This window comes from Lepus europaeus, chromosome 2 (genome assembly GCF_033115175.1).
Source record: "Lepus europaeus isolate LE1 chromosome 2, mLepTim1.pri, whole genome shotgun sequence".
In the NCBI taxonomy this organism is placed as follows: Eukaryota; Metazoa; Chordata; class Mammalia; order Lagomorpha; family Leporidae; genus Lepus; species Lepus europaeus.
Window position 1 is genome coordinate 68529812 of NC_084828.1, and position 17984 is coordinate 68547795.

Genomic DNA, 17984 nt, shown 5'->3' on the forward strand with positions numbered 1-17984 from the left:
TTGAAACAGTGAACTACTCGGTGGCCATGCACACCTGGGGTAGAAGCAGTTTTTGCAAGCTGGCTGCCATACCCCTTGAGAAGCCACCTCCTGCTGAGAAGCCATCTGCTGAAACCCTGTCTTGACTGCCCTGCCCAACGATGCCCCTTTTCAGGATGAAGCAGCCAGGGTGATCATCACTCAGTCCCCCTAACAGATGTTAGGGTCCATTCTTCTGGGGGAGAGAATGAGATGAGCCAGATGGGTTTATAGACGGTCAGTGTGGGCCCAGTGGAATTTGGGATGTAGAGTGCTTGCTTCCCCCCAAAAGGTTATCTTTAGCGAGATTAAAATGGACCCCCTCCTTCTTTAGGAATCCGCAAATTCCCCCTGAGAACAGCAAGGGAGTGGTGATTCCATCCTCCTGAGCTCACAGCTTATTGTGAAAACAAGTTACCTATCCCACCCTCTGGGTGGCTTTTTTGTTTTATCAAGAGCAAGCAGACAGGATAAAGGACTGTAAAGCAGGTCTTTTCTTGGGTCTGTCACCCTCTTACATTGATTGGCAGTTTCTTCCCCAAGATTAAAAACCTCATTACCACCAGCCCTTCAGGTTTTTTCCTCCTTTTTCCTCTCTTGGAAGCCTCCATCCATTCCACTCTGGCTGGAGGTCTCTGACTCTATAAATTAATCTTGCTTTTAAATCTAAAAAAAAAAAAAAGTTTCTGCCAAAGATTTCTGAGGAAGGATTCTAGACTTTTCCTAGATAGCATTTTCTGGTAGTTAACTCTCACTCATTGAGGGTCTGGTTCCTACTAGACAACTAACAAACATTTGTTTAAAAAAATGAAATAGATCATTTAATTGGCACAATAAACATGTTGTTATAAAAAACCCTGTTTTACGATGATAAAACTGAGGTAGAAAATAACTTGAGTACAATATCATGTTAATAATGATGAGAATTAAGATTTAAATTCAGGGGCAAGTGTTGTGGTACAGAAGGTTACAATACTTGGAATGCCAGCATCCCATTTCAGAATTCCTGGTTCAAGGCCCAGTTGCTCCACACTTCATATTCAGCTTCCTGCTAATATGCCTGGGAAGCACCAAATGATGGCCCAAGTAGTTGAGTTCCTGCCATCCAACTGGGAGACCTGGATGGAATTTCTGGCTCCTGACTTCAGCGTGGCCTAACCCTAGCTTTTACAGGCATTTGGGGAGTGAGCACAGACATGGATAGACATGGAAGATTCTCTCTCTCTTTCTCTCTCTCTCTGTCCCTCTCCCCATCTCTATAACTCTGCTTTTAAAATAAATAAATAAATCTTTTTTTAAAAAAAGTTAAACTTATATGGAAGTTTACTATTGTATAATTTATTCAACATTACTCTGTATTGCTTCTTGAGCTGTAATCACGTTGTCAACCAGGTTTCATGTATTTCATTAAGTGAGAAAGAGAAATTTTGTGAAGACTTCCCTAGGATACTTAGCATCAGGAATTTTCTTTCCTTATGTTTTAAAGGCTTTAATGATACTTTGCAATTTTTCTCATTATTTTTTTCTATGTAGGAGTCATGCAACTCATGATAACCAAATGAAGATAGATTGCTCTGAAATAAACTGAGATTCTTGCTTCTCCAAGTGGGAAGAGGAGCAGTGATCCACCTAGTTTCAGAAATTCTACATACCATCCCAACATACTAGAAACATGCCTACCTTTCTGGGGGCCAGAGAGAGTAGAGAACAGAGCTTTTTCCTGGAAATAAATTTTTCTATTACCTTTGTGAACCTCTAGTTAGTGTCATGTGTATATAAAATCTGTAGGGCAGAATAAATTTTTAACTTTTTAATGTCATTAGACATGTCTTCATAAATTTATTATGAAAATATTTAGCTTGTAATCTCAACATCTTAAAAATAGCTGAAAACCAATACACACGAAAAAGCAGATCTTGTCTAAAGAGACAACATACATATTACAAGATCCAAAATTTACCTCATTTTATACATAATTCTTATTACTAACATTTTAGTCCAGAGGACATAATTGTACTATATCACAGAGTAATAATTATGTTCATAATAATAATATTAATGTCATCAATAAGCTTTAAATTATGTTTAATTTCATCCTTTTTTTTTTTTTTTTTTTTTTGACAGGCAGAGTGGATAGTGAGAGAGAGAGAGACAGAGAGAAAAGTCTTCCTTTTTGCCGTTTGTTCACCCTCCAATAGCACCTGTGGCCGGCGCATCTTGCTGATCCGAAGCCAGGAGCCAGGTGCTTCTCCTGGTCTCCCATGCGGGTGCAGGGCCCAAGGACTTGGGCCATCCTCCACTGCCTTCCCGGGCCATAGCAGAGAGCTGGCCTGGAAGAGGGGCAACTGGGATAGAATCCGGCGCCCCAGCCGGGACTAGAACCCGGTATACCGGCGCCGCAAGGCGGAGGATTAGCCTGTTAAGCCACGGCGCAGGCCAATTTCATCCATTTTTTAACTCAATAAGTGTGCAACCTATTTTATACAGAATTTCATCAGAAGAGTAACTTTAAAAAATGTTGTAGAGGGACATGTGTTTGGCCTCGCTATTCAGCAGCCAGTTGGGGCCCCTACATTCCACACTGGAGTGCTTGGGTTGGAGTTCTGGCTTCATTACCAATGATTCCAGGTTTCCGCTAATGTGCACCCTGGGAAGCAGCATGTTATGGCTCAAGTTTGGTCCTTGCCACCCATGTGGGAGACCTGGATTGATTTTCCAGCTTCTGTCTTTGGCCCCCACCTAGTTGTGGCTGTTGTAGCCATTTAGAGGGTGAACCAGTGGTTGGAAACCTGTTCCTCTCTCTCTGTATCTCTCAAATACATAGGTGAATAAAGGATTTAAAAATTTTAAAACGTGTTTTGGCCTCAAAAGGGACAAACTTGAATTATTTAAAATGTATATTTATGTGGAACTATTTGTTCTTTGATAACTGCTGAACTATATCTTCCCTTTTAAGTTCCATGCACAAAAGGAGCATAAGAAAGGGCATGCATTTACAATAGCCACTAACATCACACACAAGAGATATATGTATGGTATGAATAAAAGTCACAGAATATTCTACCCTGGATCTGGCTCGTCAAGCTGTTAAAAAAAAATAACCAAAATAGGCAAGGATTTCTTTTAGTTAAATACTTTATGCTGATTTTTTTACTTTTCCAGTAAATATTAAGGCTAGACACATAGCCTTAAAAGTGTTTTCATTTTCAGTTATTTTTTCTCCCACCATTTTAGTTCTCTTGAACTTTCTAGGCTTCAAAATACTCTTTTTCTCAGCAATACATCAAATCCATCTCCATTCATTAGTTTCTCTCACTTGTCTTCAAGCTTTCTTCCAAATAGATTCAAAATATCACAGCTGAGATTAGAGCCAGAACTCTTGCAAAAATGAAGAAGCTAAGGGCCTTGCCTATTCACACAGTCAGATCTTGAACCAGTAGACCACATTTCACATACCTCTCTACCTAAAATAATGTGCCAATTTATTTCTTTACCCTGACCAGCATGAATACTCTTGTTTTTAGGTATTTCCCAACACCTAGAAAACATTCAATATGATATCTGCTCACATCTCATCAACCACTGCTCAGAATATTTGAAATTTGATTGCATTTCCAGGAAGCAGATGGAGACAAGGGACCTGCTGAGAACTTATAGAATTCTGAATATTTATTTAGAACTGCTTTGAGACCTCAAACAAGTTCACTTTCAGACTTCTTAATTTCAGTTGCTTCCAAAAATTCAGAATAAAAATGAAAGCAAACTAACAGGTAAGTTATGGGATGAGGTTTTCAAAAAATTGAAGAGAAAGGGTAAGATCATTTACCCAAAGGAAGTGCCTAACAATACAATGCCTGGATGTGGTTAGACTTAACGACATGAAAGCAAGGAGGCCCGAAGCAGAAAGGGCAAGTGAAACCTTTGTTTCCCGAAGTCGTTCCTCTCTCTAAAGTTGACACCTCTCAGCCTCCTGACTTCCCTTTTCATTTTCTTGTGGAGTCTACAACTCTGCTAGAATTGTGAAAAACAAGATGCATAGGCAAAGACCAATTGCCCTCAATGATCTTAACCCACATTAACCATCAATGAGGCCAATTTTCTGAAATAAACTTATATCTACCGCTCCTTCTCTAAGTTTGCCTGAGCTGAAAGCAAATTTCAGAGGGATCTTGCAGGCTAGTTCTTAGGGGCCATAGGAATAAATCAGACATGACGCTTGCCTTTGTGGGACTTGCCTTCTAATGGGAAATAAAGATGCATGACAAATGGGAGAATGAGATAACTTTAATAAGGCACAAAGCACTGTAAATGGGTGTGCAGAAGACTGTCAACCGGGGCATTTGGGGCAAAGCTTCTTGGGAAAAGTTGTGTTTGAGATGAACCTGAGTGAATGAATAGCCCTTTCACAATCTGAATAGACTTATTAGGACAGAGGACATGGAAAGGCAAATGAGAAAATACAATACTTCATTGTAGGTTAGTAATTATAAAGGGCATAAAAATGAGAATATTCACTTGACCAGGGCTGTTTCAAATGCCAACACATTGTGCAAATTTGAGATAGCCACCCAGCCTCACAGGCCCCCAGTTTCTTCAAATTAAGATAAAGGATTAAGCCACAAAAATATGAAAGTTCTTTCTCAGCATCCCTTCAACACACAATCCGACACTTCAGTTCTCTCACTGTGTGACTAACACTCTAAAACCATTTCTACTCTGTAGTTCCTATTTTTATTGCAATGTGTTTTCCTTCCATTTAGACAGAGGGCTGTTACCTGAGGCCAGTGACATAATTTCCATTTAGACAGAAGACTGTCACCTGAGGCCAGTTCCAGCATTCTGTGGCCATACGAATTGAATGAGTGCACAAAGCTGGTTAGAGTTGGAAAAAAGAACTAGCTCTTCGTCCTGATCCTATCATTGCTATGCAATGAGATTATGCAGACATCACTATGGCTTCTGGATCTCCTTATGAGCAATATGAGGACCACTCAAAATCACATGGTGGACGCAAGAATTTTACACACATGGAGGAATGATTAGATGATGAATGCTTGGAACCAGGCATAAAAATCATCTAGAGTATTCCTTATATGCACAAGCAAGGCAATACACTTTCTATCTCTCAGAGAGTGTTAGTGATATTTGCAGTGCAAGAATGCTCTACTGAGCCGAATGGTATTATTCTAATTTTCCATCGCTTCCTTTCTACTTCTCCTGAATTACGCATATGCATATTATGATATCCATGATACACAAACTGTCTAAAGGGCTGTGTCTTATCAAACAAACATTTTCAGAAGAGGGATGACAATCACAGTCACTTTTGGCTGTGACTTAGCTACCCCTTATCAGTTAATTTTCTTATTGTTCCTGCTGTTTTTCTCAAGCTTTCCTAACTGATAGTAGGGAATTTGCAGTGGTAAAATAATTAAAATAAATATATGCAGTTAAAGGATGAGAACTTTTACCACTTCCAGGCTCTTATATGATGGAATACCCCCTTTAAGTCACTGTAGATCTAAGAAGCCTCCCATTTTTAAATACCTATGTAAACCATTTCTGCATTATTATTGCATGTATGTGTGTGTCTCTGTGTGTATTTATATACATATATATATATATATATTCCATGATCAGTTGATAGTAACATATTTGAGGTACAGAGTGTATAATTTTGAACTATCTCTTCCTCTAAATGGAAATATGTTTTCTGAAATAATCATGAATATCATGAAGTGAGACCAACAATGAAATGGCCAGAAAAGAGTAAATATAGACAGTAAATATTTTTCTGCAAAGAACATCATATGTAAAACAACTGAAAATTAACATTAGAATACAAAAAACCTGCATAACCATTTATACAATAATTGTTGTATCTTCCTAAAAGCATGAACGTTGATCCTTAGTTATGGTCTGGTATAGTAGTTTATACAAATAATTGTCCAGTAATAAGTGAATTTTATTGAAACTAAAATTCTGCAAAGACAACTACTAAATTATGCATTAAAATGTCATTTTCTTGATTCATTCTTTAGTTTTAAAATAATTTAAACAGAAGAATACATTTCAATTGTAAAGATATTCATCAACAAAACATTGCATGTATGAGCTAAAGTAACAAAACAAAAAATATTACATGTCAGAAATCCACGCACAGCAATGACAGTCACATAATCACACAGTGCAGATCTTGGGGGGAAAGCAACAGGGATACCTTGGAGGAATCACACAAAGCATCAGAAAACCTGAATGGCATACTTCCCATCATAGCTTAACTTAAATATAGTCATGGAATCAGAAATGTGGTGACATGAGATAAGGGTGTGGGCGTTCCACTTCAGAAACCAGAGATTTAATGTTTATTGCGTAGTATTGATTAAATGTATTATCTAATGGCAAATGAACCCAATTGACAAGTCAGATATTCCCAAAAATGCAAAGTATACCTAGAGAACTTGAAATAAGAATGGCACACACAGGCACACAGGCACACACATACACATTAAAACTAGAGCTTCTATGTACAAGGTGACCACTGTTAGTTTAACAAAAGCTCTGTGACTTGTACTCGGATACAATGAAAGCTGATTGAGCCTGAGACTCTACTGTAAAGTAAAATGCATTCATATACATCAATCTGACAAAAGGTGTTTAACGTAACAGATCAAAGGCACCGAAGTAGTGTTATAGTAGATTTTAGACTTTCTTCTCCGTGGATATTCTCTTTGGACAGGTAGAGTCATCTCCTCCCTGAAAGCACACACACAGAGACACAGCACACACACACGCCCACTCCCGGAATGTAAAATCCCCTTAGTAAAAATGGAACTTTAAAACATTAACTTCACACCAAGAACATACAGGATATGAATCTATATTTTTTCCCATTACTTAAGAAACACAACCCAGGAAACAAGAAAATTGAGAGAATTTTCACAGTCTTCTCCTATCATGATTTCCTCTTAAAAATCCAGTTCTTCCACAAATGCACCTTCTTGTAATTACATGTGAAACCTTTCTTAAAGTTTGCTTTTATATGGTATCTGTTTAGCACACTTTGAAGCAATTTTATCCAGGGTTAGAATTTCTCTAGTACGATATGACTATTTGGGCGGAAAATTTGAAGACTGTATCAATTTAATTCTACTGAGCAATTTGACTTTAAGCCACGTGTCTTTTGATTTTACACAATTTGAAACAATTCTGAAATTGTTTTTTAAACAAGCTAGTCTAATATTTTCCATAGCTTTTTTTCTAACACTGAGTGAAGCTTACAAAGTGCTTGTGCCATTTCCTGTCCTCAAGATAATTAATAAGAGAAGCGAGGTGTTGGGAGGTCATCAGATCAGACAGCAGATAAATAGTTTGAGTCACATTTGGGAGAATACCTCCAGAATCACAGCTCCTCACTCATTGCCTCGGTTCACAAGCACACCACACTTTGTATTAGCAACGAGCTGTAGAGCCATCCCAGCTCCATCCTGAAAGAAGGCAAACAGAAAGATGACTAACATTTTTTTTGTGTGTTTTTTTTTTTGTGTTCGGCACTTTTAGGTATCACACAGATAATTGTTTCATTTGGACCTCATAGTGAGGTCTGCTACTCTTTTTAATCTTACATTTTTTTAAAGATTAATTTTTTTTTATTTGAAAGGTAGAGTGACAGAGAGGAGAGAGAGAGAAAGGGAGGGAGAGAGAGAGAGAGAGAGGAAAAAAAAAAATCTTCCATCTGCTAGTTCACTCCTCAGATAGTGCAACAGCCAGGGCTGGGCCAAGCTAAAGGCAAGGGCTAAGAACTCCACTCAGGTCTCCCATGTGGTTGGTAGGGAACCAAGTTCTTTTGCTATCACTGTTACCTCCTAGGTGCCTTAGCAGGAAGCTGGATCAAAAGAGAAGTGTCGGGGCCAGTGCTGTGGCACAGCGGGTTAAAGCCCTGGCCTGAAGCGCCGGCATCCCATATATGGGCGCCGATTCTAGTCCTGGCTGCTCCTCTTCTGATCCAGCTCTCTGCTATGGCCTGGGATAGCAGTAGAGGATGGCCCAAGTCCTTGGGCCCCTGCACCCACTGTGGAATACCCGGAAGAAGCTCCTCGCTCCTGGCTTCGGATCGGCTCATCTCCGGCTGGCCATTGCGGCCATCTGGGGTGTGAACCAGCAGATGGAAGACCTCTCTCTCTCTTTGTCTCTGCCTCTCTCTGTAACTCTGTCTTTCAAATAAATAAAATAAATCTTAAAAAAAAAAAAAAAAGAGAGAGAGAGATGTATCCAGAACTAGAGCTGGGACTTGTACCAGGCACTCCTCTGTGGCCTGTGTCATGACAGCATTCCAAGTGCCAGCTTAATCCTTTTTGTCATAATGTCTGTCCTTTATCTTTATTGTTAAGTTAAGGACACTAACAAAGAAAATAAGACAGTAAAGATGACTAGCTGGTGGCAGGAAGAGTCAGGAGTAAGACTTGCACCCAGACCTTGCCCTCACTCCAAAGATCTTACCCAGCAGGGTTGTGGTGAAAGTAAGTTAGAATATATTGGACAAGTTCTTAGCACTATGCTTGGTGCATAAGGAACAATAAATGCCAGATATGACATTTTGTATGTGATAACATGAATTTACAGAAGTGACACAGAAACTGAATAAGTCATTAAGCCTGTGGGTTTCAGAGACAAGATGGAAATCCAGATCTTCCCCCAGTGACAGTACTCTAAAAAAATTATTCCTAACTGCTTTCACAGGTATCAACAGCAGTGCATAGTGACTGATATAGTTAGACAAATATAACAAAAGATTGTAAAGGTGGCACACTCTATATATAGCTGTCCTTTCTTTATAAAAAGAGGAAATCCTACAGAATGTACTAACCAGCCAGGCTTGACTTGGTCAAAACTAGGAAGTAAAAAACTTTATCTTCAGTTATTTTTCCAAGCTTGCCTTGAGTTCATCTTCATTATATCTCTACCAGGTGACAAATGTCCCCTTGAGGTTCTACCCTTGTGGTCACTGCCTTTGCCTTCCCAGGCCAGAGGATTCACATGCATTGCACTTTTTAGAGCCTGTCCACTCTATGTGACACAGATGAGTTCCTTCCTTTCTTTTATGTTTTAAAGATTTATTTATTTGAAAAGCAGAACAACAGATAGAAGAGTGGGAGACAGAGAGAGAGAGAGAGGATCTTCCATCTGCGGGCTCACTCTTCAAATGGCTGCAACAGCCAGTGCTGTGCCAACCAAAGCCAGGAGCCCAGAACTCCATCATGGTTTCCCACATGGGTAGCAGGGACTTCAGTTCTTGGGAAACCTTCTTCTGCCTTCCCAGGTGAATTAGCAGGAAGCTGGGTCAGAAGCAGAGCATCCAGGTCTTGAACCAGTGCTCCCATAAAGGACTTATGACTTAACCCATTGTACCCAACACCAGCCCCAAGAATGAGTTTCTTGTAGCGTGTTAGCTGACCCAGGTGTTACTATTTCTCTTGAATAAACTGATTTAAATATTGAAGCTAATTTAATGGGTCCAAAAGAGCAATCATCCTATTGACAATTTAGAATGGTTCTGCATGCCTGGTATGGATTGGCCCTATTCTTCAGCGATGCCAAGTCCTCCACGTTCATCCCAGGGCCTTCATGAAGAGATAGGGTAGCAAAAGCACACAACATGACTTGGAAGATGTGGACAGTGTGATCCTCTGACACTTCATTATAAATTTCATGAGTTTTTCTAAAAACTGCCTTCCGTGGAAGCGTAGTTATTTGTGATAATCAGAATGAATTTGGGTTGTGTGTATGATTGGAAAGGCACAGGGAAAGTACATCTACGTGTCTGCCCCAGATATTTCCTCACATCTATAATCCATTCTACTACAGAGATTACACTGAGACTCACTAGCATTTTCAAAGTCCCCAAGATATTTAATAATAACTATGTTGACAGAAACTCTTCCAATTGTCCTCTAATATTCATTCCTTATAACATCAAATGAAACAATATGATTAGATGACTAAAATATAAATGACAAACTACTTTTGCAGACAACTTCTGGACGATGAGCTGTTGGTGATGTGTGTGAATTCCAGACTGTTCTCATAAGAGGAACATGGCTAGCAGAGAGAAAGAAAAGAGTAGTTTGAGAGTCTACCAGCTAGACCTGTGATGTGGCCTCTCTAACACTCTCCTAGGCTGTGTCCAAAGTGAATCTAATTATACATGTTTAAATGTCAAATAATTTTTTAAAAAATACTTGGTTTTTTTTTTGTTTGTTTGCTTGTTTGTTTTTTTTTTTTAAAGATTGATTGATTTATTTGAAAGGAACAGCTAGAGAGACAGCAATCTTCCATCCTCCAGTTCACTCCCCAAATGGCAGCAATGGCAAGAGCTGGGCTGATCCAAAGCCAGGAGCCAGGAGCTTCCTCCAGGTCTTCCATGTGGGTGCAGGGGACCAAGCACTTGGACCATCCTCCACTGCTTTTCCAGGCACACTAGCAAGGAGCTGGATTGGAAGCAGAGCAACCAGGACTCGAGCCAGTGCCCACATGGGATGCCAGCCCTGCAGGTGGCAGCTTTACCTGCTATGCCACAGTGCCAACCCCAAATACCAACTATTCTAAGAATGACAACCCTGAATGTACGCACACAGACGTATGCACTCAAGCTTCTTCTTCCACAAAGATAAACATGTAAGCCATGGTCCACAACCATGATGGCACTCTGGAAAGGTGCATAATTTTGAACAAATTTTGAAGTCAAAGAATTGAAAATACTAGAAAGTGAAGCAAACTTCATATGATGCATCAGTTCACTGATTTTATAACACTGAAATCACATAACTCTCAAACAGTATTAGCATATCTTGGAGAATGCGGGTGGTAGAGAGATAATGATATCAAGAGTCTTTTGGAAGACTTTTTTCAACCCTAAATGAAAGATCACCTCTAAATACTACTTTAAGGAAACCATTACACTAACTAAATTTTGGAATTCAAAAACTGAAAACATTAGCTAAACTTACACAGAAGTGTCAGTCTACCAGGTATTGTTCAAAGTGTTTTATAGAATTAATTCATTTAATTTACAACAACCTGATGAGGTCAATAGCATTTTTGTCCTGCATTTTTTTTTTTAGAAGAAACTCTGAGAACCAGAGAAGCTACAATCAACTAAGTAGTGAATGGCAAGCACGGGATCCTAACCCAGGCAGTCTGTCTCTAGGGTCCTTGATCTTACCTTAACGATGACACCACACTGCTTCTTCAAGGAACCAAGTTAATGTTTGATTTAATTTTAGCACTTGAATACAAATGCCTTTGAATATTTTCCTTTCAATGATTCTGAACTCTAAGTAAGGGTGAAACTGACAGTAAATAATGGAAATTAAGTTGGAAAGTCCCAGCGAGGCAAGATAACAGCTTTTGACTTCAACATTACTATAGAGGAAATTTTGACACTAGGACCAAGGAAACAAAAATAATTTAAGAGTTCCCCGGTGTTAGGAAGTCAGTTCAAGGCTGCAACCAGCACAAGACTATTCTATTCAGGCCTTCTTCCAGGAAATCCTGCATCTGCAGAATGCATTCCTAAATATTTAGATAACTTTTGGCAGGTATTTTTGTGGTAACGATACAGAGGTATTTGGTATTAAGATGGGACTCTGTCGCTTGCATTTCAGTATGTGCTCTTTTCAATAGAATCAGATAGATAAATCATTAAAAGTAAGCCTGACAGAGATACTGTGTTAGCCACTGCCAGAAACAGTATGGAGGTTTTTTTAGAAGCTGGAAGTAGAACTGCTGTATGATCCAGAAATCTCATTACTGAACTCATTGTATCAAAGAAATACCTGCACCACCATGTTTATAGCAGCATTGCTAACAATAGCCAAAATATGAAGTCAACCAAGGTGTCCATCATTCGATGAACGGATAAAGAAAATGTGACCTATATACCGAATGGAATATTGTTCAGCTATTAAAATGCGTGAAATCCTGCCATGGAACTGGAGGACATCATGTTGAGCAAAATAAGCCAGACACAGGAAGACAAATATCACATTTTCTCCTTTAAATGTGGGAGCTAAAATTAAGAGAGAGAGAGATAGAGAGATAACTGAATCTGGAAACAGAATGTTGATTACTAAAGATTGGGAAGGATAAAAATTTTTTGGATCAAAAAATAGGAGGATCTGGATGTGGTTCATTAATTATGACAAAGATACTAATATGAGAAACTAGTAGGGGAAAAAAGAGACACCATGCTACAAAACTTGAACTTCAAGGGATGATGGATCAGAACACCATCTGTTCTAGTAGTCTGTTCTGATTCAAGGACATGCCCATTTGGCGGCGGAGAAACCCAAGCTGTATAGGATGTGGAGTGTGGCATTTTTTAAAAGCTTTTTAAATTTTATTTGAAAGGTGGAGTTAGAGAAAGAGGAGGAGGAGAGAGAGAGAAAGAGAAAGAATCTTCCATTCTCTGGTTACTTCCCAAATGGCCACAGCGGTTGGGGCTGGGCCAGTCACAAGCCAAGAGCCAGGAGCTTCTTCCAGGTCTCCCACATGGGTGCAGGATCCCAAGTACTTGGGCCATCCTCTGCTGTTTTCCCAAGCACATTAGCAGGGAGCTGGATCAGAAATGGAGCAGCTGGATCTTATACCGGCACGATTATGGGATGCTGGCATTGCAGGCAGAGGCTTAACCTGCTATGTCACAACACTGGCCCTGGAGTGTGGTATTTTAAAGTGGATCCATGGATCATACCAACCACCACAACACATAGGAAAGAGGACACAGACAGAGGAGAGGTGTCCCGAACCGCCACATTCGTGAAAGAGCCAAACTATTGATGTTCTTCCCTTACTGGAATGGATTAATTTTTATCACAAAAACTAGTGATTAATCACAAATTTCCTACTGCTTTTTTTCTGGATCATATGACGTGCCAAGCAGTGTACAACATTAACTGCAGGAGTCCTGCCTGCCTTCCTAAAGGTGAGTTCCTTGGTTGATCCCTAACTGAACAATGATCCAGGGTCTCAGAGGTAGAATGGCCTCTGAGACCTCTGCAGCCTTGTTATTGCCAACCCCATCTGCCCGTGAAGGGAAGGTGTTGACACTTTTATTACTTCATCAGGATGGGAGTATATATGGAAATTATATGCCAGACACCAAGGTGCAAGTAGCTCTCTAACTTTTTTTTTTTTTTTTTTAGAACCACAACAAGCAAGCAAGCATACTTTTGTAAGAAGAACTTAAACAGGAAGCTTGTAGAGAACGTTCTAGTTTTTCCACCCTTATTATAGATGAAATCTCTCCTGAGAAGAAGCACATGGAGTATCAGATTGCTTTGATGTGGGAGGGGAGGTAGGATTGGGGGTCTTTTAATAATGAGCTTTAATCACTTTTGAAAATGTGCTAGTGTAAAGAATCAGTAGTTAAGTAAATCAGAGGAAATCTCCAAGATATAAAGATTATAATTAACAATGCCAGAGCTGGCCCATCCAAAGCCAAAGGTCAGGATCTTCTTCTGGGTCTCACACTTAGGTGCAGGGACCCAAGCATTTGGGTCATCTTCTACTGCTTTCCCAGGCCATAAAGAGAGTTGGATTGGAATAGGAGCAGCTGGGACTAGAATCAGTGCCATGTGGGATGCTGGTGCTGCAGGCAGAGGTTTAACCTACTGTGCCACAGCGCTGGCCCTTATTTATTTTAACTTTAAAAATTCAACTGTCAGCCAACGCCTCGGCTCACTAAGCTAATCCTCTGTCTGCAGCGCTGGCACCCCAGGTTCTAGTCCCGGTTAGGGTGCCAGTTCTGTCCCGGTTGCCCCTCTTCCAGTCCAGCTCTCTGCTGTGGCCCAGGAGTGCAGTGGAGGATGGCCCAAGTCCTTGGGCCCTGCACCCCATGGGAGACCAGGAGAAGCACCTGGCTCCTGGCTTCGGATCAGCGCAGTGCGCTGGCTGCAGCGGCCATTGGAGGGTGAACCAACAGAAAAAGGAAGACCTTTCTCTCTATCTCTCTCTCTCTCACTGTCCACTCTGCCTGTCAAAAAAAAAAAAAAAAATTCAACTATCAGAGAGTTCTTAGTCAAACAATAAAAAGTTTCAGTCATAAGGAATAAGCTTTACTAATGTAGTGATATTTTGTACAGTGTAATGACTATAATTAATGTAAAATTGCTAAAAGAGAGGATTTTAAAATATTTTTGCCACAAAGAAATGCTAGAGGTATGTGGTAATAGATGTGTTTATTGACTTGATTTGATCATTCCACAATATATACATATATCGTAGCATCACATTGAACCCCATAAATATATGCAATATTTGACAATTAAAATTTGATAAAATAAAAGATTCTAAAAATGGAACTATTTTACATGAAAATGTTACAGCTTTGTTCTCATTTAATTAAATTGTGTGTAGGCTGCTTGGTGAAAGTAATATCAGCAGAACTGACATAAATATGTACCAAGCTTGTATTATGTGCACTTTGCCCATTAATGGGTACCTCAACAGCTTCATGGAATATGAATTTTTTTAAACTTTTATTTAATAAATATGAATTTTGAAAGTACAACTTTTGGATTATAGCGGTTTTTTCCCCCATAACCTCATTCCCACCCGCAAGCCACCCTATCTCCTACTCCCTCTCCAATCCCATTCTTAAGATTAATTTTTATGAAATTAAAAGATAAATTTAGGGGCCAGCGTTGTGGCACACTGGGTTAAGTTGCTGCAGGCAAGACCCTGCTGCTGTTTCCCATCCAGCTTCCTGCAAATGTGCCTTGGAAAGCAGCAGAAGAGGGTCTGAATACTTGGGCCCCTGCCACCCATATTGGAGACCAGGATGGAGTTCCAGGCTCCTAGTTCCAGCCTCTTGCCCAGACCATTACAGCCATCTAGGGAGTGAATCTGCAGTTGAAAGGTATCATTTTCTCTTTGCTCTTACTCCTTCTTTGTTACGTGGCATTTCTAATCAGTATAATAAATTTTTTTTTAAATATAAATTCATTTTGGTGCAAAACAACTGTAAATCCATGCATAAGCATGCCTTTGCATTTACAGTCTTCACAAGAAACTCATATTTTAAGTACAACAATCATCTCTAATTTACCAATAAGGAAACCAAAGATAAGCAAGGATAAGAAACTTAACCAAGATTACACACTAAGTAGTAGAGCCAGTAATGAATCCCATTCTAACACTCAGTGTACTTTTATAAACACTAAGTTCCAGGAACTGTAGTCTGACCCCATCCTCAATGTGGTATGGCACATGTTTCTTTTATTTCACAGGATGTTTATATACTTCAATTTGGATGAATGTGTCTAATATTTGACCCCATTTGTAGCTATTTGATTGTAGGGTCTGATGGACGGTGGAAAATTCTGGCAACCATGCAGGCACCTGATTGACTTAATGCCAAATGCTTACAAACATAAAAATATGCGATGACTGAGGATATTTTTACTTTTGCATCTGGTTGTATGGTACCCTGACATAGAATCAAACTCCAAACTACACAGCTCTAGAATTGAATATGACATTGTATAGACCCTCGGTGATCCTATTTTACTATTCAAAAGTACAGCATACAAAATGTGGGGGATAATAAGAGAGGATTGTATTGAAATTAGAACTAAATAAGAACTCAAACTTCTGCCAGTCATTTGTAGGCATTAATTCTTCATAATGTGGGGGTCCCTGTGTCGACCAATGACAGGGAGTAAGTGGCTTCACGATAAAAATGGAATTAATTACATTTTTTTGCCTACATAAAATCTTTGCAGGAGTGCCCAAATGCCATCTACACAGAACTTGACCTGTCTTCGATGCTTAATTAACAACCCAGTAGGAAGGATTTTCTTCAATGAAACAGAAACATTAATGATTTGTTCTGTGCGCTCCTACATTTGTCAGCCTTTCTCATTCAAACTTCTCAAGGCACACAGCTTGCTGATGCAAGGGTCGAGCTTATTTGTTTTCATAGACATATAAAATTTTACATAATTATGGGGTATCATGTGATGATTTCATACATTCTGTAATGTACAAATCAGGGTAAACATATTTTCTCAAACATTCATCATTTCCTTGTGGTAAAAACATCCAAAATTACTGCCTCTAGGTTTTTTTAAACATATATTTCATTTTAACTATCTACCCTACTTGGCAACAAAAGACCAAAACTTATTTCTCCTATATAACTGTATCTTAATACCCACTGGCCAAGCTTTTACCACTCTCTCCTCCTACTCTCCCAGGAGTTTATTTAGGGACAACGTTGTTGGACAGTAACAATGGAGACAGTCAATAGTCTAGTTATCAATCTTTCCTACCCAATTAAATACTATAACAGTCCAATAAGCTCAGTTTGGAGAGAATAAGCTATTTGTTCACCATCACTATGACAGCCAGAGCATTTTTGCTAGTAGTAGTGATAAACTTGTATGTAACTATTTTTAACATCTGCTTAGATCATTTTTCTTACCATAAGTACTTGTTTTTAAAGAAAATTGCTCAAGCCATGGATACAGTGCCTACCACTTAGAAAGGTGCATACCATGGCCTAACTTGGTTTATGTTCTATAATGTTTTCATTGAACAAACATAATTCCTTGGTTTGAGGTACCATCACATATCTGGCATAAACATCACAGCCTTCTAAGTTCAGCAGGGGAAAATGTTGCCCACAACAACCCCTAAGACATAAAACCAAGGATAATCTAAGGATGTCTTACCGCAAATACTCCAGATGCACAAATCTGGTATTAGGAAGAGAACCCAAAGAAATTTCCCAATTCCAAGCATGGCAGGCGATGTCTTCATTTACCGTGCATATTAGGGTTGAAAAAGCTGCTCAAGTCGAAGGCATCCCTTCCTCTACTAGCTCTTCAGATTTGGATCGGGTACCTACTCCAGCGGTATTTGTGAAATAAAATAAAAGAGAAGAGAGAGGAGATGGGAGGGGACAGTAGGAAGAGCCTGAATTATTTTGTGAAACAGGTGAACAGAAACACTACGTGGGACTCTGTTCTGTGGTTTCTGCTTCTTCTTAAATACGCTGTTGACTTTCAAACACCCTAAACTGAAAAGTAGCTCAGTCCTTAACTTCTCCTTCCGCTCTACCACCCTTTCTTCCCACCTTGAGGTTTTTCTCAAAGCTCAGCGAAATGAACTTTAAAGCAATATAAATTGCTGCAATCTTTAAATAGAGATTTTAATCAAATCAAGGTCAGGAAATTTATGGTGAAAGTACCTATAGTAAATATACATTTTCTCCCTTTTCACAGCTGTGATTATGAAACTTCTCTTATGTAAACGACTTTAGATATTTTCCCCCAAGCATCGTGTCACAGTAAGATAAGAATGCTTATTGCCATTAAACCAGTGAAGACTTATCTGAAGGGATGGAGAAAATGAGTGGCAGGATGCACTTCCTCAACAGATGAGGAAAAGATAGCGTCTTTAGTCTGCAGTTAGCTATCAGTGGAACAAGATCATCATTAGTGTGGGCTACATGACCTCTCTAAATAATAAAGTTCTGAGCCAAATGAGAAGGTTTAGCCTGAACGGCAATTAAAGGAAACCACTATATTCAACACTCTTCATGCAGTTTCTTTCTGGACGAGGTAGAGTAGAAACAGCAAAGGAAGATGTGGAAAAAGTTCGAGATCAGAGAGCTCAGTGTCACTGTGGAACGGTTTTCTCCAAGGCCACTTGTAACAATTAGCTTAGTTTATAATCAAAGGAGCTAATACAATTCATCTGCCAGTTAAGATTCCAAATGAAAGACCTAAATCTGTGGCATTTGTGGTCATTGACAGAAACTGATTTTGCAAGCCTGTCCCTCAGAGGCTAGTGACGGCCTTCCAAGACCAAGCTTCAATAGTTTTAAGTATATTAAGTTAAAAAGAAAAAAAGAGTTACCATGTATTCATTTATTCAACTAGACAAGGTACTATGATTGGAGA

General features: G+C 39.3%; 1 protein-coding gene across 2 annotated transcripts in view; it reads right to left on the reverse strand.

Moving 5' to 3' along the window:
* The window catches only part of BTLA (B and T lymphocyte associated), a 31011-nt gene extending 14172 nt beyond the window's left edge, over positions 1 to 16839 (reverse strand). For both annotated transcript variants that reach the window (XM_062176689.1, XM_062176679.1), the window contains exon 1: positions 16752 to 16839. In XM_062176689.1, the coding sequence (XP_062032673.1) occupies positions 16752 to 16839 (88 nt within the window). The remainder of the gene's footprint in view (positions 1 to 16751) is intronic.
* Between the last annotated feature and the right edge of the window lie 1145 nt (positions 16840 to 17984).